This window comes from Polyodon spathula, chromosome 4 (genome assembly GCF_017654505.1).
Source record: "Polyodon spathula isolate WHYD16114869_AA chromosome 4, ASM1765450v1, whole genome shotgun sequence".
Taxonomy (NCBI): domain Eukaryota; kingdom Metazoa; phylum Chordata; class Actinopteri; order Acipenseriformes; family Polyodontidae; genus Polyodon; species Polyodon spathula.
Genome location: NC_054537.1, coordinates 33792870 through 33813227, shown reverse-complemented (window position 1 = coordinate 33813227; position 20358 = coordinate 33792870). Strand labels below are relative to the sequence as shown.

At 36.5% G+C, this 20358-nt stretch overlaps 1 protein-coding gene across 2 annotated transcripts in view; it reads left to right on the top strand.

Moving 5' to 3' along the window:
• The window catches only part of LOC121314446 (DNA endonuclease RBBP8-like), a 41514-nt gene that overhangs the window by 11712 nt on the left and 9444 nt on the right, over positions 1-20358 (top strand). The window contains exons 1-13 of one of the 2 annotated variants that reach the window (XM_041247730.1): positions 2379-2522; positions 4826-5013; positions 8350-8392; positions 10205-10300; positions 13079-13191; positions 16187-16262; positions 16354-16532; positions 16674-16772; positions 16932-17029; positions 17455-17579; positions 18194-18893; positions 19540-19663; positions 20092-20186. In XM_041247730.1, the coding sequence (XP_041103664.1) occupies positions 4893-5013; positions 8350-8392; positions 10205-10300; positions 13079-13191; positions 16187-16262; positions 16354-16532; positions 16674-16772; positions 16932-17029; positions 17455-17579; positions 18194-18893; positions 19540-19663; positions 20092-20186 (1869 nt within the window). In that variant the 5' untranslated portion in view covers positions 2379-2522; positions 4826-4892. Of the gene's footprint in view, positions 1-2378; positions 2523-4825; positions 5014-8349; positions 8393-10204; positions 10301-13078; positions 13192-16186; positions 16263-16353; positions 16533-16673; positions 16773-16931; positions 17030-17454; positions 17580-18193; positions 18894-19539; positions 19664-20091; positions 20187-20358 lie in introns of those variants that run through there. The other variant, XM_041247731.1, reaches the window with a different exon arrangement.

The window sequence follows — 20358 nt, the reverse complement described above, 5'->3', positions numbered from 1 at the left end:
TAAAAAACTGAAGCTTGGGAGGAAATTCACCTTTCAGCAGGACAATGATCCCAAGCACAAGGCCAAAGCAACATTGGAGTGGCTCAAGAACAAAAAGGTGAACAGTGGCCCAGTCAAAGTCCTTATCTCAATCCCATTGAGAATCTGTGGCACGATTTGAAAATTGCAGTCCACAAGCATCGTCCAACCAACCTGAACAACCTGGAGCAAATCTGCCAAGAAGAATGGGCCAAAATCACTCCGACACTGTGTGCAAAGCTGGTACGTACTTACCCCAAAAGACTTAAAGCTGTTATTGCAGTGAAAGGTGGCTCTACCAAATATTAAAGTGTGGGAGTTGAATACTTATGCAAGCAAGATATTTCAGTTTTTTAATTTTTTTTTAAATATTTCCCAACATAAAATCAATGTTACCTTACAATAATTGATTTTGAGTTTCAGTGTTTTAAAATAAAATATCAAACGGAACGAAATTTTAATGTACCATTTCTAATTCAGTAATATGAGAGAATTGGTCAGGGGTCTGAATACTTTTGCAAGGGCACTGTGTGTGTGTGTGTGTGTGTGTATATGTATGTACGTGTGTGTATTCACACACTCCTGTGTGAATACGCACACATACATACACACTCCTTTTAACTCCTTAAAACAGATGCCTAAATTAAAAGTGGCTGAGTGGATGCAGGTGCAGGGGTAATGCAGTGCGATAATGAAATAGACTGAAATTTATAATCCTGAAATTTATAATCCTGTTTGCAAAAACAGATATTATATATAATATATTATATATATTATATATATATATATATATATATATATATATATATATATATATATATATATATATATAAATGTAGTTGCCAATTATTTTTTTATTTTCTCCCAATTTAAAATGGCCAATTATTATTTATTTATGCTCGGCTCACCACTACCACCCCTGTGCTGACTCAGGAGTGGCGAAAACGAACACACGCTGTCCTCTGAAGCGTGTGCTGTCAGCCGACCGCTTCTTTACACACTGCGGATTCACCATGCAGCCACCCAGGAGCTACAGCGCAGGAGGACAACGCAGCTCCCGGGCAGCTAACAGGCAAGCCCACAGACGCCCGGCCAGACTACAGGGGTCACTGGTGCGCGGTGAGCCGATCACACCCTGTCCGACCGTGCAGTAGTTCTCATGGTGGGTGATACAAGTTTATATTTGTGACACTGGTGTAGTGCTGTTCTAGCTTAATGCTGGCCCTTGGCGACAGCTGCGGAACTGTGTTAGCTGTCTGGTAACATACAAGACAATTGCAAGCAAAACAACACTCACGATACACTTTTTAGTTCACAGGTCTCTCACAGTCCTTATCAGTTCTTAGTAATTCAAACCAATGCGAAGGAACATTACGATTATCCGTCCCCTTTTATGCTGTCACACATGACCCCTTAGTAAACGAGTGCAACTGCCTCCAATTTGTGGCTGCCAATGTCGTTTCCATTCTGGGTCGATGCGTTATTGCAACAGAGTCTCACCCACTTTCTAGCTGGCTGACTGTGTTTGAAGTCTGGGAAAGAACTGTCAGGCCAGTCTGTCCATGGAACTCTGTTCTTGCTGCTTGGTCCCCTCACAGGTCGGGAGGGAGATTTACCACCAAGAATCATTGTATTTCAGTCACAAGGCTAGGCTGATTGCAACTGTTAAATCCAATAGGAAGAGGAGGGAGGTAGGGAGTAGGGGTGGGGCAAGTTAATGGTTAGACTGGTGCATCAAAATAATTTGGAGGTTAGACACGATTCTGAGAGCCCTATCAAGCCCACAGGTATAGTAAAACTTAAGTTTTAAAAAGTCACCATGATCTGATGACTGAATCAGAAAATTATACAAAGTGAATTATCTAATCAACAAAAACAACAAGAATACATAAAGATAACTAATATTTCAAGCCCCTAACCAATTAAGATCCACTCATAGAGCACTTATAGGAAGGACTATTGCAGGAAAAATAAAAACCCTCCAGTGTGTAATTAGTAGTATTCAGCTCTGTTAAAACCGTCTCGGCACTTTGAGCTGAAGGTTGATATATTGTTCTTGCTTTTCTAGCTGGAGGCTACAACATTTTCTTCCCAGCCCTTTGCCTGCGAGTTGACAGAGGCGTGAATTACACAGTGTTACAAGGCTTATATCTGCTTGGCAGCAACATGTCGTGGCTGCCTTTTGAAACAGACTGGTCAGACCGGTGTCTGATCGGAGAACAGGTTTGTCTAGCGTCTTATGCCAAGAAATTCAGGTATGATTCCGGGTCTCAGGGAATGTACAAACCTGCCCAGCCAGTTAGATGAAAGACATATTAGGTTATCCGTTGTACATTATATATACTCTAGCTAGAGAGCAGAGCTGCCTAGTCAAGCAGTTGTTCTCTTCTAGCTCTCTGTCTGTGTGTGTGTTTTGGTCCAGGGGATGGTCTCATTTAATAGACGCTGCAAATTTTTATCTTAAGGGAACAGCTGTAATCAAGAGCTTCGTATATAATATGATGGTGAGTGTTATTGGGTTTTTAAAAAAAAAAAAGTAATCTTAAAAATCTCTAAATTGCAATTTCAGATTTTTTTTTAAAATTGTATTTGCATGTTTATGTAAGTGTTTTAAAGTTAATTTAACTAGATCTTTTAACAGAAACGTAGAAGAATTAAATAATAATATGTATTTTCATGTTTAACTAAATAATAATCTTCTAAATAGGCATATATATATATATATATATAGATATATATATATATATATATATATATATATATATATATATATATATATATATAATTACATTATTGTGATATATGTTGTTATTATTAATTTTGTCAAATAAGTGTTGTTATGTTTGTTCAAATATAACTTGCAGAATTAAAAAATGTAAGTTACTAAGTTACTAAAACAAACGTAAAAAAGTAAAATAAAAAGGGGGATAAAATGGACTTTGAAATCTGGTAACTGGTTAACCAATGTTAGCCCAGTGATAACAGCAGCAAAGAAAGGAATGAAGGCATGCTTCATCATGTCAATTTCTTTAAAGCATGTATGTGCACTCATCAACATTCGTACTGGTAAACCAAACCTGTTTTGCCTTAAGAGCCAGGGATCTAAGTATCGCACCCTGAACTTGAGTGCTAATAGGGAATAGCTTAACCAATCGTCCCACTGTATTATGTGACAACACAGCTAAACCATATCATTTGTCTTCGACAGACTTGAAATGTTGTCATGGATTTCAGTTGGGGCCTACACAATAAATAGTGGTTTTACTTGGTGTCTACAATTTAAAATACTCTGTAGTTTAACACCCACAGTATTTTTAAAAAAAAATTTATGCAATGCGTTAAATAAAACAAAAATTAACAATACAATGCTAAGTTCGTCCCCGTCCTGTCCCCCAACCCCCGTCTCCCCCTTGGACTTTTTGAAATGTAGCATTTAATACAAATTACAGGATCTTCTATCGGGTGTACAGAAATATGTGTGATACCATTGCTAATTCCCTTTTTAGTGTCCTAGTCTGTTTTATTATTTCTAAGGGTAATGGACTGCGATAATGGATCGTATGACGTTCAGCAAGCCACTCAACAACAGTTCCCCTTTTGCATGTATAGGCTAATTAAAAATTCTGTATCAGGTTGCATGACTAGTTCTGTTAGTATTCAACAAATAAAATAAAATAAAAATCGCATTTTAAAGTTTCCAGATTTAAGAACATTTACAACTGGTGAATAATTCAGCAGTTTTAACATTTCATATTTGGAGCCAAATATGGCTATGCTTGTGGTGTTTGTGGTGTGTTTGTATTGATAAGGAAATTCTAAGGCCACTGGGCCACTTCCATCTGTCTTACGGAGGCTGGCTACTGCAAGGAAAGGCTTGCTTTTCTTTCCTAATTGTATTGTTTTAGCTGTATTTAAAAATATGACTGGAAAAGTTGCGTTTGTACATTTATTTCTTTGTCCAGTATGGTCAGTATAATCTTTGATAATCACAAACTTTAGTGATGTCATATTTTTTCATATTACTTTATAGTGTATTGTAAATTAGGCTGTTTCAGGTGCTGTAATAGGGCATTTTAGGGCAACTATGGAATCTGTCCACATAATGCCTCTAAATGAACACCTTTTAAATAAGATCAGATGAATCTGTGCCAAAAAAGTTGTTTTCCCACAGTTGTCCTCTGGGTGTGGGTGTTTACTGCACTTGTTGTGAACACTCTGCTCGACCAGTTTCACCACTGGGATTAAACAAATCATTATTTTAGGGGTGGCTGTCAGGGCATACAGTATACTACAATGTAGCATGATTCTTATTGCAGCTGGACTTGGAACACAATTAGAAAAGTCTGGCCGGACTTTATTTTTGGAGGGAGTGTAACGGTTGCAGACTTAGGCTTTATTGATCGATTTATAACACTCTGGGTCATTGTAACACATTGATGCACTCAAACAGAGTTGTCCAATAAATCTGTTTAGGTCTGCAATAGCTGTTTAAATTATATATTCAGTTGGTGCTCTACAGGACAAGTTTATTTTGTATGTACAGTAGATTTTAATGTGTAAATGTACTCCTATTCCAAGAATCTGACCATGAATATTTATCAATGTTGATTGAAATGACTCTCATTATATTTAAATCTTAAAAAGCATTTCCTTTATATATATATATATATATATATATATATATATATATATATATATATATATATATATATATATATATATATAGATATATATATATAGATATAGATATAGATAGATAGATATATATATATATAGATATGTGTGTGTGTGTGTCATTCTGTTTTAGGTTCAGTAACTTGTGGAACAGAAAATAATTGACGTAACGGCCAAACTGGGACGGACTGGCAGATAACATGAACAGCACCACAGGGAGCTGTGGAAGCCCCAGCTCTGGGGTCTCAGCAGAACCTCCCAGTGACCTCTTCAGAGACCTGTGGTCAAAGCTGAAAGACTGCCATGATAACAAAGTGCAAGGTACAGTGCCGTGGCTATAAAATATAATTTGTGCATTGGTAAAGAGAATGGTGTCTAGCTGTTTTTTAATTTTTTTTATATATATATATATATATATATATATATATATATATATATATATATATATATATATATATATATATATATATATATATATATTAATTTTTTTTTTTTTACATTTCCCTTAATTGTAGCTGTTGGGCTTCTACCTGCACTTAAGTTGTTTCTTTCATGTCTATTAATTTTTGTTATTGCTAGTTCTACAATAATTACTGTATAAAATGTCTTTCCTTTTACTTAATGTTGCTGGCGTGAGAATCTGTTAGCATTTTTTTTCTTTCAATTACAAAATCTTGTGAATAAAATTGAAACAAAAAATAATAATGAAACATCAGTCAGGTTTTTTTTTCAGGTTTTTAATTTATTAATTGCTTTTATGAACTTTGCTTAGCTTTTCATAACAGGCATTTAACATTCCATACAACACTCTTCTGTGGGATTATTAATGAGACTTTATTAGAATTAAATACAGTACTCTGCGGCTAAGAGAACATCCCATGGGAAGCAAGCGAAGTGTTCTCTTCGGTGACGTGTTCTCGAAGACAGAGTTGACCACCAGACATAATATGAATCAATTTAAAAAAAAAAATTATTACTTGTCATGATGCACGTGCATCAACATATGAAATAAATTGAATAAGAGAAAAGCAATAGGCAAGTGAATGTTAATAAACTGTAATAATAAAGTAACAGACAAACTAACCAAGTTAATAAACTGTCAGATTAAATTTACACAGGATCCCTACATGTAAAGAAAAGCAGCAACCACTCGATTAATTATGAATACATGTACAGGAGCAATATTCAAGACATGACATTATTTAACAGAATGGTGAAGGGAAACACCGAATTGCTCTGCGACTTGTGTCTGATTCAGGTTTTTTTTCACAAACTTGAACAATTTCCAACTTTTTTTAGCAAGAGAAACAGCGGCACATTTTGCTGTTTGCAGCAATGAGGTGCACTTATGGAAATCAGAATACAAAACAAGTCAGTGATATGACGGCGGTTCTCAAAAGATTGAATTAACCAATCCGTGTGCCACACAACACTCTTGCAATGACAAGTCCAATTTTAATTCAAGTTTGATGATATTGAGTTATCTGGTTACAAAACAGTACTGGATCAGTTGTGAACGAATCAGTATCGATGCCAAGAATGGGAAAAAACAGTTTCACCCAAGGGTGTTTTCATAGGCGAAATGTTCTCTTAGGAGGTGTTCCCTACGTGGAGACTACTGTAATGTGAATTGTGTTGCAGAATGGTAGATTTTAAATATTGAAACAAACACTGAATAAAAAAGTCACTTTTTTTTTTTTTTTTTTTTTTGCCTTTCTGGCAGCGAACGGCAGGTAGAGTTACAAACCGCACACAGTAGCTGGTCTTTTGGGCCCAGCCTCTTCCCTCTGTGGCTCATGTTGCTGATGTTACAATTTGAAATACTTTTGTGAACAGAGTACCTGTTCATACAGGTGCTGCATTGTTGTACAGGCTCGTACCTCTACATGGGTGTGGAGGAGGATTACAGTGCACTTTATATGGGGTTTAATTGCAGCTGCCTAATTGACTTGATGAATAGTGACCAGCTTTTTTTTTTTTTTTTCATTCTTATTCTGTTTCAGTCCAGATCTGCATGATGGGGCACAAAAGTTTTCCCAGGATAAAAAGGGTGCTTATCTACCCAAGTCAAATGGCATTTCAGCTGTCCCTTGAACCTTTTCCCATGCCTATATTACTGTTAAACAAGGCTCGCTCAGTTTATTCAGGTTTTTTCAGGTCCTTTCAAAGTGCTTGTCTTTATTCTCATCAAACATTTTTCAGAACTATAATGCACTTCAAAAAGGTTATTTTTTTTAATGTTCTAAAGTTAATTTTTTATTACCGTATTCCTTTGAACTTAAGATGTGCTCTATTAACCGTTTTTTGCTCCTAAAAAAATAGCCAGCGTCTTAAATTCAAGTACAGTATAGTGATGTGTGTATTAAAATCACCAGCCCGAGTGCACAAACAGCAACGTGACTGACTGCAGAGAAAAGACAACAAAGGTGCTGCCCGAATACACAAGCAGCAGCGTGACACTGCTGAGAAAAAACAAACCAAGTATCCTGAGGAATTCCAAGAGAAACGTTTACTATTTCAGCATTTCTAACAAACAGTACCAGCTTGGACAGATACGGAAATGCTGATCAGACCCCCGTATTTTTCGACATGCGAAGCAATGTTCAAAGCTGTTGTGGTTGCTGGGTTACATGTTACCTGATGCAGTGGAATGTTGTGTCGTGCTTGCTTTTACCAGGATGTGTGATGCTGTAAGTGGGTGGTGGTGTGTATTATACAGTGTGCAGCACAATAAACAAGTTCTGTGGTTAATCTACAGAAATACTGTCTTGTATCAGTTTTGTACGATACAACAGCGTAATTGAGATTGTATCTTTGTAAATGCATATTTATTTGATGTTTTATTTTTTCCTCAAATTGAGGGTGGTAAATTTGGGCTGCATCTTTAAATTTGAGGGAGTCTTAAATTCAAAGGAATAAGGTATTGTGCTTGATTTAACACGTCACCTAGTAGAGAATTTTATCACTAATACGTTTTATTTTTTTGCAGAATGTCAGCTATAAAAGGTGATCATGAAAAAGGTTGATCAACAAGTTTGATCCTGAGACGTTCAAAACTATTTTGCTTTTTATATTTCAGCCTAAACAGAATATATACCTAGCATCAAAAGAAACTGATCATTATTATAATGCATTTATTTAAAAAAAAAGCAATTTCAAACCAGGCGAGACGGTATAACCATTCACACACTGTCAATGACAGGGCACAAACTGGGAGACGTGTGGCTTTTAGGGCTTGGAGACCACTGAACAGGCAGATGCTTATCCAGACACAAGAGGAATGGGCCAGGATTCCACAAGACAACTTCCTAAACCTGGTGCAAAGCATGCATCGTAAATGTACTGCTTGTATTGCTTCCAACGGTGGCCACACACACTACTAGCCTGTGACTAACAGTATCCCCCACCCCCACCCCTTAACTTTAGACAGTAACATGTCAGTTGTTAATCAGCACAATAAAAAGTCACTGCACTTGCTGTAAAACAGAGTTCGTCATTTTTCGATCACATTTATTGAATTTTGTAAGTGATAAGTTTCTTTTGATGATCGATATATAAGCTAAAACTGAAATAGAGCTACAGTACTAACACAGAATGTTTACAATCTGTTTTTCAGCATCAGGTTGCCAAACTATAAACTTATTATATCACATTTAGGGTTGCAAGATAAAATCTCCAAACTGAAGAAGGAGAGATGTTTGTAAGTACCTATTTATTTATTTATTTTTTTCCTAGAAACTATTTATACATATTATTTTAGCACCATTTGCTGGAAAGTTTTTAATACCTGTCACACTTCATCTTCTTAAATTGTCTGTGGCTGGAGGTTCATTAGTTACCTAGTTATTATCTGCTGTAATTAAACACCTCTAAAATAACAGATTAAAGTCAGATTCATAATGTGCTGCTAGTGTTTTGATAGTAAATATCAAAAAGCATGCATTTAAACTATTTCAAAATGCAAAACTGAAGATCATAATGCTACCTTTCTTATTGTTATATAAATTGTACACCAAACACAATTCTTGCATTACTCAAATTCATTTTAAAAACAAGTACAAATACAAATGTGCAATTATACGTTAAAGGACAGGATTATTTCATTTGGATCTAACTGTGTTTTAAAAAAGAAAGTGTTTGAAAATTATTTCTCAGCAGTTTGCTTATACATGCATGTAAAAATTTTGTTTTCTCTGTGCAAAGTACTATCTGCTCACACCCCATTCAAATGTACAATTGACATGTTGGATAACAAATATTGTCTGTTCAATGGAAGCCTGTTTTATTTACTATTTGTGTAAATTATTTAGTATAAGCCTAGATTTTTATAGAAATAAATGACTCCTGATGATTTTATGAGTTTACATTTCAGGTTTTTCCACTATAAACTACATTTTCCATAGGTAGAGACAAATTGTTATTGTAGTAATTACACATCATTATTGATGGGTTGCTATAGATATGTACAGTAAAAGTGTAGAGAAGGGGTGGGAAGCACAGTTGAAGCCCAAATAACAGTGTATATTAATCCCCTTTGTGTTGTAATTTCTGACAAGTAATTGTTCATTTGATTTAGCTGAATGGGTGAATGAGTCCGTGCTCGTCTGTTGTGACATCTTGCATACCATTCCAACGGGGCTTAATTATTGTTTGCAAGGGTCATTATACAAGTATGTCATTATAGGTATAATAGCCTTAAACAAAAGTCACTGTTTCCCATTGACCCTCCTTCAATACCTGAGGTTTAATATGTCAGTACTGATATCCAGTCTCACAATGGACTCCTTTATGTTTTGGTATAGAAGAATATTATAGTCATAGACTGGGTCACAGGGCATTGCTGAGTTTCAGCTGTGTGCCACAATGTCAGGCTCTCCTTACAGGAACTGTGTTTTTTTTTTTTTTTTTTTTTTTTTTTTGGCTCATAATGTTGAATGTTTTTCTCATTAAATTAATTATTTACATTGTATGTATGTAGGATTTACTGTAGAATATTACTGTGATTGCTTTTTAAAATGTGCTTTCGAAAATTATTATACGTAAGCCAAAATTCTTTTAAAATTAGAAACAATACAAAGACAATGTGCTTGTTTTAATTTAGAGACTAATCCTTACCATGGAGGGCAACTGATACAAATCTATAATTAACATTTTCTGTAAGAACAGAAAATATCATTAGGGGTAAAGAAAGAATGACAAGCCAATAACACAACAATCATCAACATACAATATTTTAAGAGGGGTCAGTCAGAATCAAGAAGAAAGGGATACCTGCTTTTTGAAATTCACAGTGTATAATTTAACATTTTAATTTCAGATATTGCATTTGCATATAATCCCTGTTCCACCAAATGCCTGTATGGAACAGGAAAATAGAACCTGCACACCTTTTGAAAACAGTAAATCCATTTACAGTCTAATAATGTAGCCTAAAAAGCTGGTATATAACATTTCAGTAGCACAAGATCAGTTGAATGTATGAGTGTGATTGTTTTTTGTTTTATTTCCCCAGAGATGCCCAAAGACTGGAGGAGTTTTTTACAAAAAACCAGCAGCTAAGAGAACACCAGAAATCATTGCAAGACAATGTTAAAGTTTTAGAGGACAGGTATGATATGTTGAAACGTTTAGCTGTTTCCTTGGTAGGGCGGCATGCCGTTCACCTGTCTTAACTGGTGACCACACTACAGGGGGAAAGTAACTTAATTGTTATCCTAAAAAAAGTCTAGCACACAAGTTTTGGAAGTACTGAATGTATGTATGTGAACCGGTGGTTGGAAATTCTGGCCTGTGATTTGGTTAAAACCTCATCATAGGAGCAAAAATAAATTGAACTATTGCCCTAACATCCTTACGCCACCGGGAAATAGTATCCATCGGTCATGTGATTGGTTCACATCGCTGTCAGTCCCGCCGCTTTTCAGCTTTTGAACTTAAAAAACATTTTATATGTTTATTTTATTTATTTAGTTACGCTGTATCAGCTATATTTAAAGAAAATGTATAAAGTTGTATTTACTATCCAAACTTGCCTCACTTGCTTGACTGATTCATATGTTAAATATGTACTGCAGACTTGGCCACAGTAGAAAATAAAATGCCCCCCGGGAAGGCAATTGTTACCTGAGGCTTCGGGCATTATAGCCCCCTATCGGTAACAATATTCTTCCCTCTGATCAATAATTTCCACTATAGCCCTCCTGTCCAGTCCATATTAACTATATATCAGAGATCTCCGCTGATCAATGTTTTTTCTGTTTTACTCATTCCCCCGGGGCTATTAATGTGATCAGTGCATATCTGGGGGGAACAAAAATGATCCAGTGTTTCTTTTTTTATTTATATATTTATAGATGTATTTGTTTATTTTTAATTAGATTTTTTTAAAGCTATTAACACATTTTTGACAGTTGGTGAGCTTTGTTTTTTTATATGTATACATAAAACAAACAAACTGAAAAAAGAAGGCACAATTTCATTAAGGCGGTTGTTTTTACGTCACGTAGCCCATTGGTGTTTGCAGACGGCAGTCTTGGCAAGCTATTTCATTGGTCCACAAACAAGTACTATGAATTAAACAGTTAGGGTGCAGTTGTACAGGTCAAATTGCAAAAAATGGCGAAAATAATGGAACTAAAGAAAGGAAGGTGCTGGCAAAAAATTAAGATACACACACACACACACACACATATATATATATATATATATATATATATATATATATATATATATATATATATATATATATATATATATATATATATATATATATTTGATGTGTGTTTCACTTATGCAGCAAGCAAGCGACTGGAGGGTGGGGGTTTGATCACTGACATTAGGCATGTATAGCTCACCTTCAAACTGCGAGTAAATAAAACATTTACTATATTAAATGCTTAGGATTGCAAATAAGCCCAAACTAGTGGATGATTAGCTCAAGTTCAAGAGCTCTTGCCTTGTTTGGGCTCACAATGAAAGTGTTTTGTGTGGCTTCTTTTGTGGGCTCAGTGTTTAGGTATTATTATTATTATTATTATTATTATTATTATTATTATTAAAGCTCAAAAAACAGGAGGGAAAGGAAGGTGCCACAAAAATAGAAATTAACAGGAACAATTGAAATTGTACATAGTTCTTTTTTTACCTTTAACAATTAAAAGGGAGTGACTTAAACAAGTTGCATTTGAGTTCCAAAGGAACAAGAACATTAAAACAAAAGACATGCTGTACAATATTTATTTCAGCCCTTGTGCACAGGTAAGAAGAAATAGATTTCACTTGAAACTAAATATATATTTTACCTCAACTTTATTTGACTGAATACTTGCATCATGTTTCACAGACCCTATTTTACTGTTTTGACACATTTACCTAATTATGTTTGGCAGGTGCTGTTTTGTTCACACTCAAGTATTGGCATCTCTAGGTTTGTGAAACCAGCAGTTAAAGTTCCCTTTTAGGGTTTGTATTGTCGTATTGTCACAAAGCTTGACAATATTTAGCATTATTGGGAATCTAATATTCTAGGGATATATGGGAGTGCCTGTCTGTCTGTATATCTGTGTGCCACACTTACATTATTGCATATATCTGTAGAAGCACGTATTTCTTAGTCTATACTATTCTGTGAATACTGGTGATCTGTCATGGTGCCAGGAGGTGAGTGGTGTGGGTAAACATACAAATGTCCAGACAACGATTCAGTTCTTAAAACAGTCAGTATTTATTAAATATATAATAATCAATCATGGTATTTGGGGGGGGGGGGGGGCTGTAGGTATATGGCAGGATTACAGTCCCAAAACAATAATAATCGACAATCACAACAGTCCATGTTGTTGTATGGAAAAGTGCTCTGTCTGTGGTGCTCACTGTGCTGTGCAGTGGGTGCTCAGGTTGATAGTACTGGCTACAGCTCCCTGGCTCCTACTCATCTGCCAAAACACAACAAAATCAACAGCCCTTCAGCTTGTTAATCATTTCAGCCTAAGGGGCTGTGCTTGTGTAGCTGCGTCCCCTTTGTACTGCCAAACTCCTCCCTGTGATGACCACGGTCTAGCCAATCACTGCTGGACACAATGGAGTTGTTTAGCAAACTTGCAGGTACGCGCTTTCCCCAGAATGGCCGACCCTCCTGTTGCCACCTACCATCAAGTCACCCCCGCCCCGTCTATGGGAAAGCATACCATTAACCTTACACGGCATCCTTTCTGGGAGGGAGGGAGATTTGCACTGCAGATTCCTTTTCTCTCTGTCACACATGGTCATTAACTTTTTCATTATACGGATAGATTTTGAATTTACAGGCAGAGGATGTATGTTAGTGACATACTTGTTAGTAAAGTAACTTCCTCTTAATTGTTAACCTTGTTTATTTAATTTACAGGTTAAGGGCAGGATTATGTGATCGATGTGCTGTAACAGAAGACCATATGAGAAAGAAACAGGTGGAATTTGAAAACATTCGACAACAGAACCTAAAGCTCATCACTGAACTCAGTAAGTATTGTTTCACTGTACATTCAAGGAGTCTTCAATACACTACATTTTAAGAATACAGGCATCTTTCTTAGGTGATGAATTTGTTTCTTTTTAGCTGGAAAATCCTTTTTAAATCTTTGGTATGCCAAAAAGAAACTTGTGTTGACCTAATAAGTATTTCTTGCAGCTTAAAGCTCCTTTAAAACTCTGAAAGCACTTAGGGTCGACCCTGAATTAACCAATGAAGCATTTAAAAAAAATGTTATCAATATCTGCAATGCATAGAGCCAACCTCCATAGCAGATGAGTGCAGAAAAAAAGTTTTCACAGTGTACAATGAGCCTTTTAGAATTATGTAGTCTGAAGATCTTAAACAGGCTACAGGATTAAATCATTACCTCTTGGCAGAACTCTTGGGGAACTTGTTCTTGCTGCATTCTTACAAAAAAAATCAATGACATCTTTGTTTCTTAACTTACAAAAACAGCTAGAATTACGCCTCTTACCTGATTCTTCTTAATAAGTTACTGACATCTACCAGCATTCTTAAAAATCGTGATTTCCTGTCACTATTTTCATGATAATCCGACCATAACCTTTTCACTGCCAGGCTAAATCAAATGCTGCCTCTCCTGCTTTGCCATGGTAAAGATTGTTCTTATAAAATCTAAGCATTTTTACCACTACATATCATTCAATTGAAGGTCAGCTTTTGGTGCAGTGGCAAAATGTATATTTGTATTATCAGACTTGGAAAGAGCTCTGCCTAATCCCAATCACCTATAAATATATAGTATATAGTAAATTATATAGGCAAGAATAATGATTAAAAAATGTTTTTAGACAATGAAGTATCAATGCCTGAGAAAGACTAAGAGAAATGGCTATATTGAGCTAAGGTAACAAAAAGTAATCAGTGCATTTATCAGTAACTTGATTGTTACTTATTAAGTGCAGTTGTAACTTAAATGTATTATTTTCCTGCAGTAGTCCATCTCATATCCACCTGTTGCATATCTGCCCTAACTGTTTATCTGCCATGATCAATCTCTTCAGCAACGTTAGGTTATTATTGAACAGAGACGATTAGTTCAGAGATTGTAGCTCCTATCAAAGTTTTCATACACGGTATTATATGAACTCTGCGATACTACTGCTGGAAGTGTCACATGAGCTGTTCAGTGTGTTGACTTGATATGTAAATAAATCCTGTTCACCTGCGGGACGTATTCAACCTCTGTCTCGATCTCCTGCCTGTCGCTCAGCAACGAATGCACGCTCCCACACTGCAGACGGCTACTTTGTCACAAGCATTGATACCCGATATCTTTCTAAACAAGGGGTTTAGGGGAGCTCCCTAATAAAATCTGAATCTCAAAACAATTGTTGTGTGAATATAATGTACCACCATCCCTTTTTTTTTGCGGCGCCAGCAATAAGGTGAGTGTCATTCAGTCTTTTATTTATTAACCACAAACAACTGTAGCTGGCTTCCAATCTCACACTGTAGACAAATACTGTCTCTCACTCAAAAAAAACTGTCACACAGACTTTAGCAGCACCTCCTCACCACTCACATGCAGCCGTGCAATCTAACTAACCCAATTCACTCCCGGCTGCGCATACACTCTCTCATGCATATCAGCTCAACAGTACACACAACGCATACAAAACCTAATACCCACAGCAGTGAGTCTTCTGAGCCCAGTTGTCAGGGTCGCTACAATAATAATTGTTACAGCTGTGTATAATGGTATTTAAAACAGGATTCATTTATCTGCCTAGGTTTTATTAACTAGGTTTTCATTTTTAACAAAAAAATCCTTTATTTTAACTAAAATAAAATTCCTTTATTATTTTCAGGATATGCATAGGAAAAAATACATTTAAAACAGTGAATACTGTCTTGGGAGGTTGATGTTGAGACTTTAATTTTAGGTAAATCAGAATCACAATAGCGCCTTTCTTGTCAAGCATCCCAAAGTAGAGTCCTGCATCAGGTCGTGGGTGACCCGCAAAACTGGTTTAGAATGTGAACTTTTTCAGGTTTGCGGTTCGGGTGCGGGTCCAAAAAGAAAAAAAATTCTGCGTCTGAATTTGAATTGCCAGAAATGTTTTCTGTCCTTTCAGCGTACTCGCCTGTAACCCTTTCCCAAATAACATTAGAAGGTAAATGTACCACTGTTTCCTGCACTAAAGCACGAGGCGATTAGGGAGGAGTCAGCTGACTAAGCAGATGTGTTCTCGCTTGTTTAATACATCGCAAGATCTTTTTATCACGTCTGTTTAGTGATATTAAAAATGTTTGTTAACGAGGTGAAACGAGGTAGCACAGGGTTCATATCATGTGGTGGATAATAGTTTGAGAGGTAAATCAGAAGTTTGGAATTATTTTGCAATCTTAGCGAATGAAAATAATAAATATGTGAGTGGATCAGTTGCTTGTAAAACCTGTCACTATGTTTTTGTGAACGACAGCCGCAAAACTGATACATCATCTCTGCGACAGCACAGGTGTAGCTGCCTTTCAACTGGTGGCATGAAAGGAATAGATAGATATTTTATAGTAAAGTAACAAGAGATAGTTAATATGTTACAATGTAATATATCCAGCCCACTAGGGAAAGCTGCCATGCTGTATAGCCTATTGTGTAAACTCAATCTGTGGAGAATGGTAGCGATATCTGTGAATGTGAGAGCGTGAGAGAGTCAGTTGACGCAGGCAGTAGGTAAAGGACAAACACTTGCGGGTTTGGGTCGAGTTGTAGCAGGTCTTATTAAAGTGAGTTGGTTCGTGGGTAAGAAAGAAGACTGTGCTGCAACGGGTTGCGGGATCGGGTCAGGTCCTGTAGTAGCGGCTCTGGGTCGGAAGCGGGTTGTAAAAATCTGACCTGTGCAGGACTCTGTCCCAAAGTGCTTCACAATTTTTAAAATCAGGGTTGGAAACAAGTGTTTAATTGTGGCAAATAAGTCTTTGGTTTTCTATTCATAATGTACTGTATTTCCTTTAAAGTGAACGAAAGAAATAACATTCAAGATGAAAACAAGAAGCTTTGCCAGCAGCTGGAGCATTTTAGTAAATTGATGGAGTAAGTACTGACACTTTCACAGCTCCACTCTGAAATTCTGAAATGTTTTTATGTCATTAGCTAACTGGCCTTGTTTTTTTTTCCATTACAGGGAGAAGTCCTGTCGGGCTGGGGAGATTTTAGATCAGGAGGATGGGGTTATCCCTGATTCTCCTGTTAAACCGGCCTCCCTGTCTATGGTGAGCAGACTGAGAAGGAAAAAGGAGAACAAGCATGTTCGTTACTCTGAGAAACCCACTGCCAACTCTGAGACATCTCCAACCAGTGATGGTAGATTTGTTTTCCATGATTTGACAAGGCAACAGAATGAATTATTACTTTAGTTCTGATTCATGTGAACTAATTGAGCCAAATCTGTTGTAATAATATTTTTCTTTAATTTCTTTTCTTTTTTTTTTTTTTTTTATATAGAGCAAGGTAATGTTGGTCTGTTTTCATTAATCCAGGCTGGAAATGGGAAGGATATCCTGGTGCCAGAAACGTGTGACCTAGAATTCTCTCCAAACGCAAGTATGGTTGTTTAAATTAATATATAAAATAAAAAATGTGGCTTTTAAGTACTTGCAAATGTTTTTTTTTTTTTTTTTTTTTGATAGTTATTTGTCTTTCTACATTTGCCAGCTTATCTTCACAGTAGAACTTAAAAATTTACTGTTTTTGCCTTTTAAGAAAATCTTGGAAGTGGGTGTTTTTCTGATGAAAAGCCAGGCTTGAATTTAGTCACCATTGTTGCTGAAACTCTAGGACTTGGCATTCATGGGGACTCTGTAAGTACCTTAGACTGTGAACTGCATGAGGGTTATATTTTCTGGTAACTTTTAAAAGATTTTGCTCTTTTTAACCATGTTCAGTTGCCTCATTACTGCTTCAGAACTGATATAATAGGGTGATTTTAGCCCACATTCATGGAACAAAGACTATTTTTTCATGAGTGATTTGATTAAACTGCATGTACTGCAGTTTAATTTACTGTTGTGTGTGGTTTGCATGACACACTCGACAATTTAATTAGGTAGCTGTAAACTGCCCAGATACAATCAAAAATTTGTATTGCCCTATTGTTGCACTGCTTTTTATGAAACCCTTTCAACCCCCTTACACACACTCTTCCCTTTCACAAAGCTATAATATACAAATATAAATCTTTACTACTCGTTGGTGATATATAACTTAATGTTATATTTCATTCAAGGAGTCCCAGAGTGTGCTAAACAATTTTGTCAAAGATGCAGCACTGATATCTCGTGATAAGCAAGATGGTGATTCCAGAAGACATCAAACTACTGAATCACTGCAGTTGAAGGAAAAAAGTTCTGGGTATGACACAACATTTTTACAACATGGATGATACATGATTACCCCTTTTCCCATCTTTATGTTGTACTTAGTTATAACTTATTTAAGATGCAAGCTTGGCAGCTCCTACAGTGTGTTTTCTACATCATATCGATACATTTAAAAAGCTTAACAGTTGTATGCTTCCTACCTGCATTCTCAAGACCCACCTCTAGAGGGTGGTAGAGTACTTGTCATGACCATGCCTTGTAGCTGTTGACCTCTGTGTCAGTTGGAAATGGTGCTTTTTTATGTTGTTTGTGAAAAAGGAATGTAAAAAATACTTTACTGTCATTCACCCACATATGTGACTTAATTAGCTAACTGGACAACATTGAAATATATTGCTAGTTAAAGAACTTTATGTACTGTTTTGCCATCAGAAGAACATTCATACATTTATTTCCAGTTCATAATAGCATGAATACTTTCCACAGCAGGCAATACCTGCTGTTTAAATGTACCTTCTCCATAGCTGTTGTAAGTACTGTTAATTAATTTGGCATTTCTTAAATGCTTAACTATAAGTTTTTCTTTTTTCAAGTTAAATGTTCAAGTCAGTATATTATTCAACAGCATTTCTATATGAATTTCAGATTTACATGTGGATCTCTGAACAGCACAAAAAATAGACACTGGCTATCGCAACAGAGGACCTCTCCGGTGTTTGGAGGCCCTGTCAGTGCTCTTAAAAGTCCACCCAAATTGGACGAAAACAGATCGCCTTCTCTATTTGGGCATCTGCAAATCGCCCCCCTCTTCAGTCGGGTCAGGTCCCAGACTGAGGACGTTGCTCGTATTTCACCCCTTAAAACTGGAACAGCCAATAACCAGTGTCCAAGAAAGAACAGAAATGAACTTAGTCAATTTGTTAAGGACAAAGAAAGAGTATCAAACCCAGCTCAGGAGCTTGTAGAGAGCGGTGAGGGATGTCTGTCTTCAAAGCAGACTGGGAACTGCTGGGGGAAAAGGAAGAAAAGTGAAGCAGGCCATGCCTCTGATAGAAACTCCACATTTTGGCTTAATAGTGAAGATAATCCACCAGACAAGCCACTGGACTTGTCAGACAGACCAGTAGGTGGTCATTCGCAGGAGAGGAGAGAAGGAAAGGGAGCTGTTGAAGATAGTTTAAAGCAGTCCACACTGTTTGACATGCTAAAAGCATCAGTAAAGGCCTCCCCTCCACCCTTCCAAGATGAGAATCTAAAGAAAAAAGCTGAGATGCCTAGTTTCCAAGTACAGGCAACCCCTCGTAGGAGCAAAGTGGATATGGGGCAACTCATTGGCAATATCAGGGTAGGTTTCATTTCTTTACTATAACAATTAACCCTTCATTTATGGTTAGTGTCCTGGTTTTAGCAGGGTGTTTCAATATTTGCAGAACTCAAGACAGTAGTTAACTTGAGAGGGTACATTAAGATGGTAGGATGTTTGTAATTGTACTAAGAGACTAACTTTAAACAGCAACATTTGTTTATAACTAACCTGAAGTGCTTTGAATGCTTTGCAGAAAGAATTTACCCAACATGTACTGAATTGTGTATTGGTTGTCCAATGAGACCACCAAACTCATTTCACTTACTCATTAACCCTAACCTGAGACATATTTGAATCAAGGCCTGTCAGGCATAAGACCAGCGAGTTGGATCACAGCTAATATCCCAGGAGAACACCCTTTTAAATCATGTACAGTGACTTTTTCCTGCCCTCGGTCTGTGCTGTGAGCTGCATTGTAGTGTGTTCCCTTGGCAAGGGGAATGTAGGGAATTGCTTCCAAGACTGGGATGGGTGGATCTCCGATGCCCTGTCTTGTTATCGAGACCCCGTTAAAATGGTAAAGAAAACTAAATTAAAAAAAAAAAAGATACCAAAAAATGTAACTACTAATGGTAAGCTGACTATACATATGTAATGAATATTATATTTATTTTAATGCTGTCAGACACCAGATGTCCAAGAGCCAATCAGAAAGAAAAGCAGAGCATTGACCAGAGACTCTGAATCTGCTTCTGTGCTTCAGCCTAACCCTTGTGCTCTTGCAAAGAGGAGTCCCCCACCGAAAGATGGTATGAGAAACAAAACCCATGCGCCTGTCATTTCCCCCCCAACATAAACTTAACAGTATAACAAGGATATTTCAGTAAAATGCCCTTTATCTGATCATTCTGTGTAGAAATAATGTTGTAGTAGATTTTTTTATAACCTGCCGCCCATGATAATATACACGCTCAAAAGCATTTTTTTTTTTTTTTAATTGCTTCTGCGAATGTGTTAATCAAATTGTTATTATTTGTCTTCTAAGCAGTTTACAGAGCAGGGCTCGTTTGGTCTGATGAGAAGACTTAAATTCATAAGAACTAAACTGGTCTATGTGCATTCAGTGTGGTTTTGAGAAATGGCCAAGGAATAATTTAAACCTCAAACTCTGAAATATAAATTATTGTAACAAAATCTTTATTGGGATGCTCATTCACTATTTCTTTTACTTTAAAAGGTAAAAATTCCAACACAAATGATATGACATGGAGCCTGGATCCAGGGGCAGATCTTTCCCAATACCAAATAGATGTTGCTGTAACAGATCCAAAGGTATTTGCAGACTTTGTTATATTTACTGTAGTGTTTTCCTACATTTACTTAGCTATCCTCGAACTCCTGTTGCAGTTGGTTCTCCCACACTGAAGAGGTTTGCTAATTATTGAATTATAATCATTTAATGTTTATGTGAACGATGTAGGTATGCAATTACAGCCAAATTCAC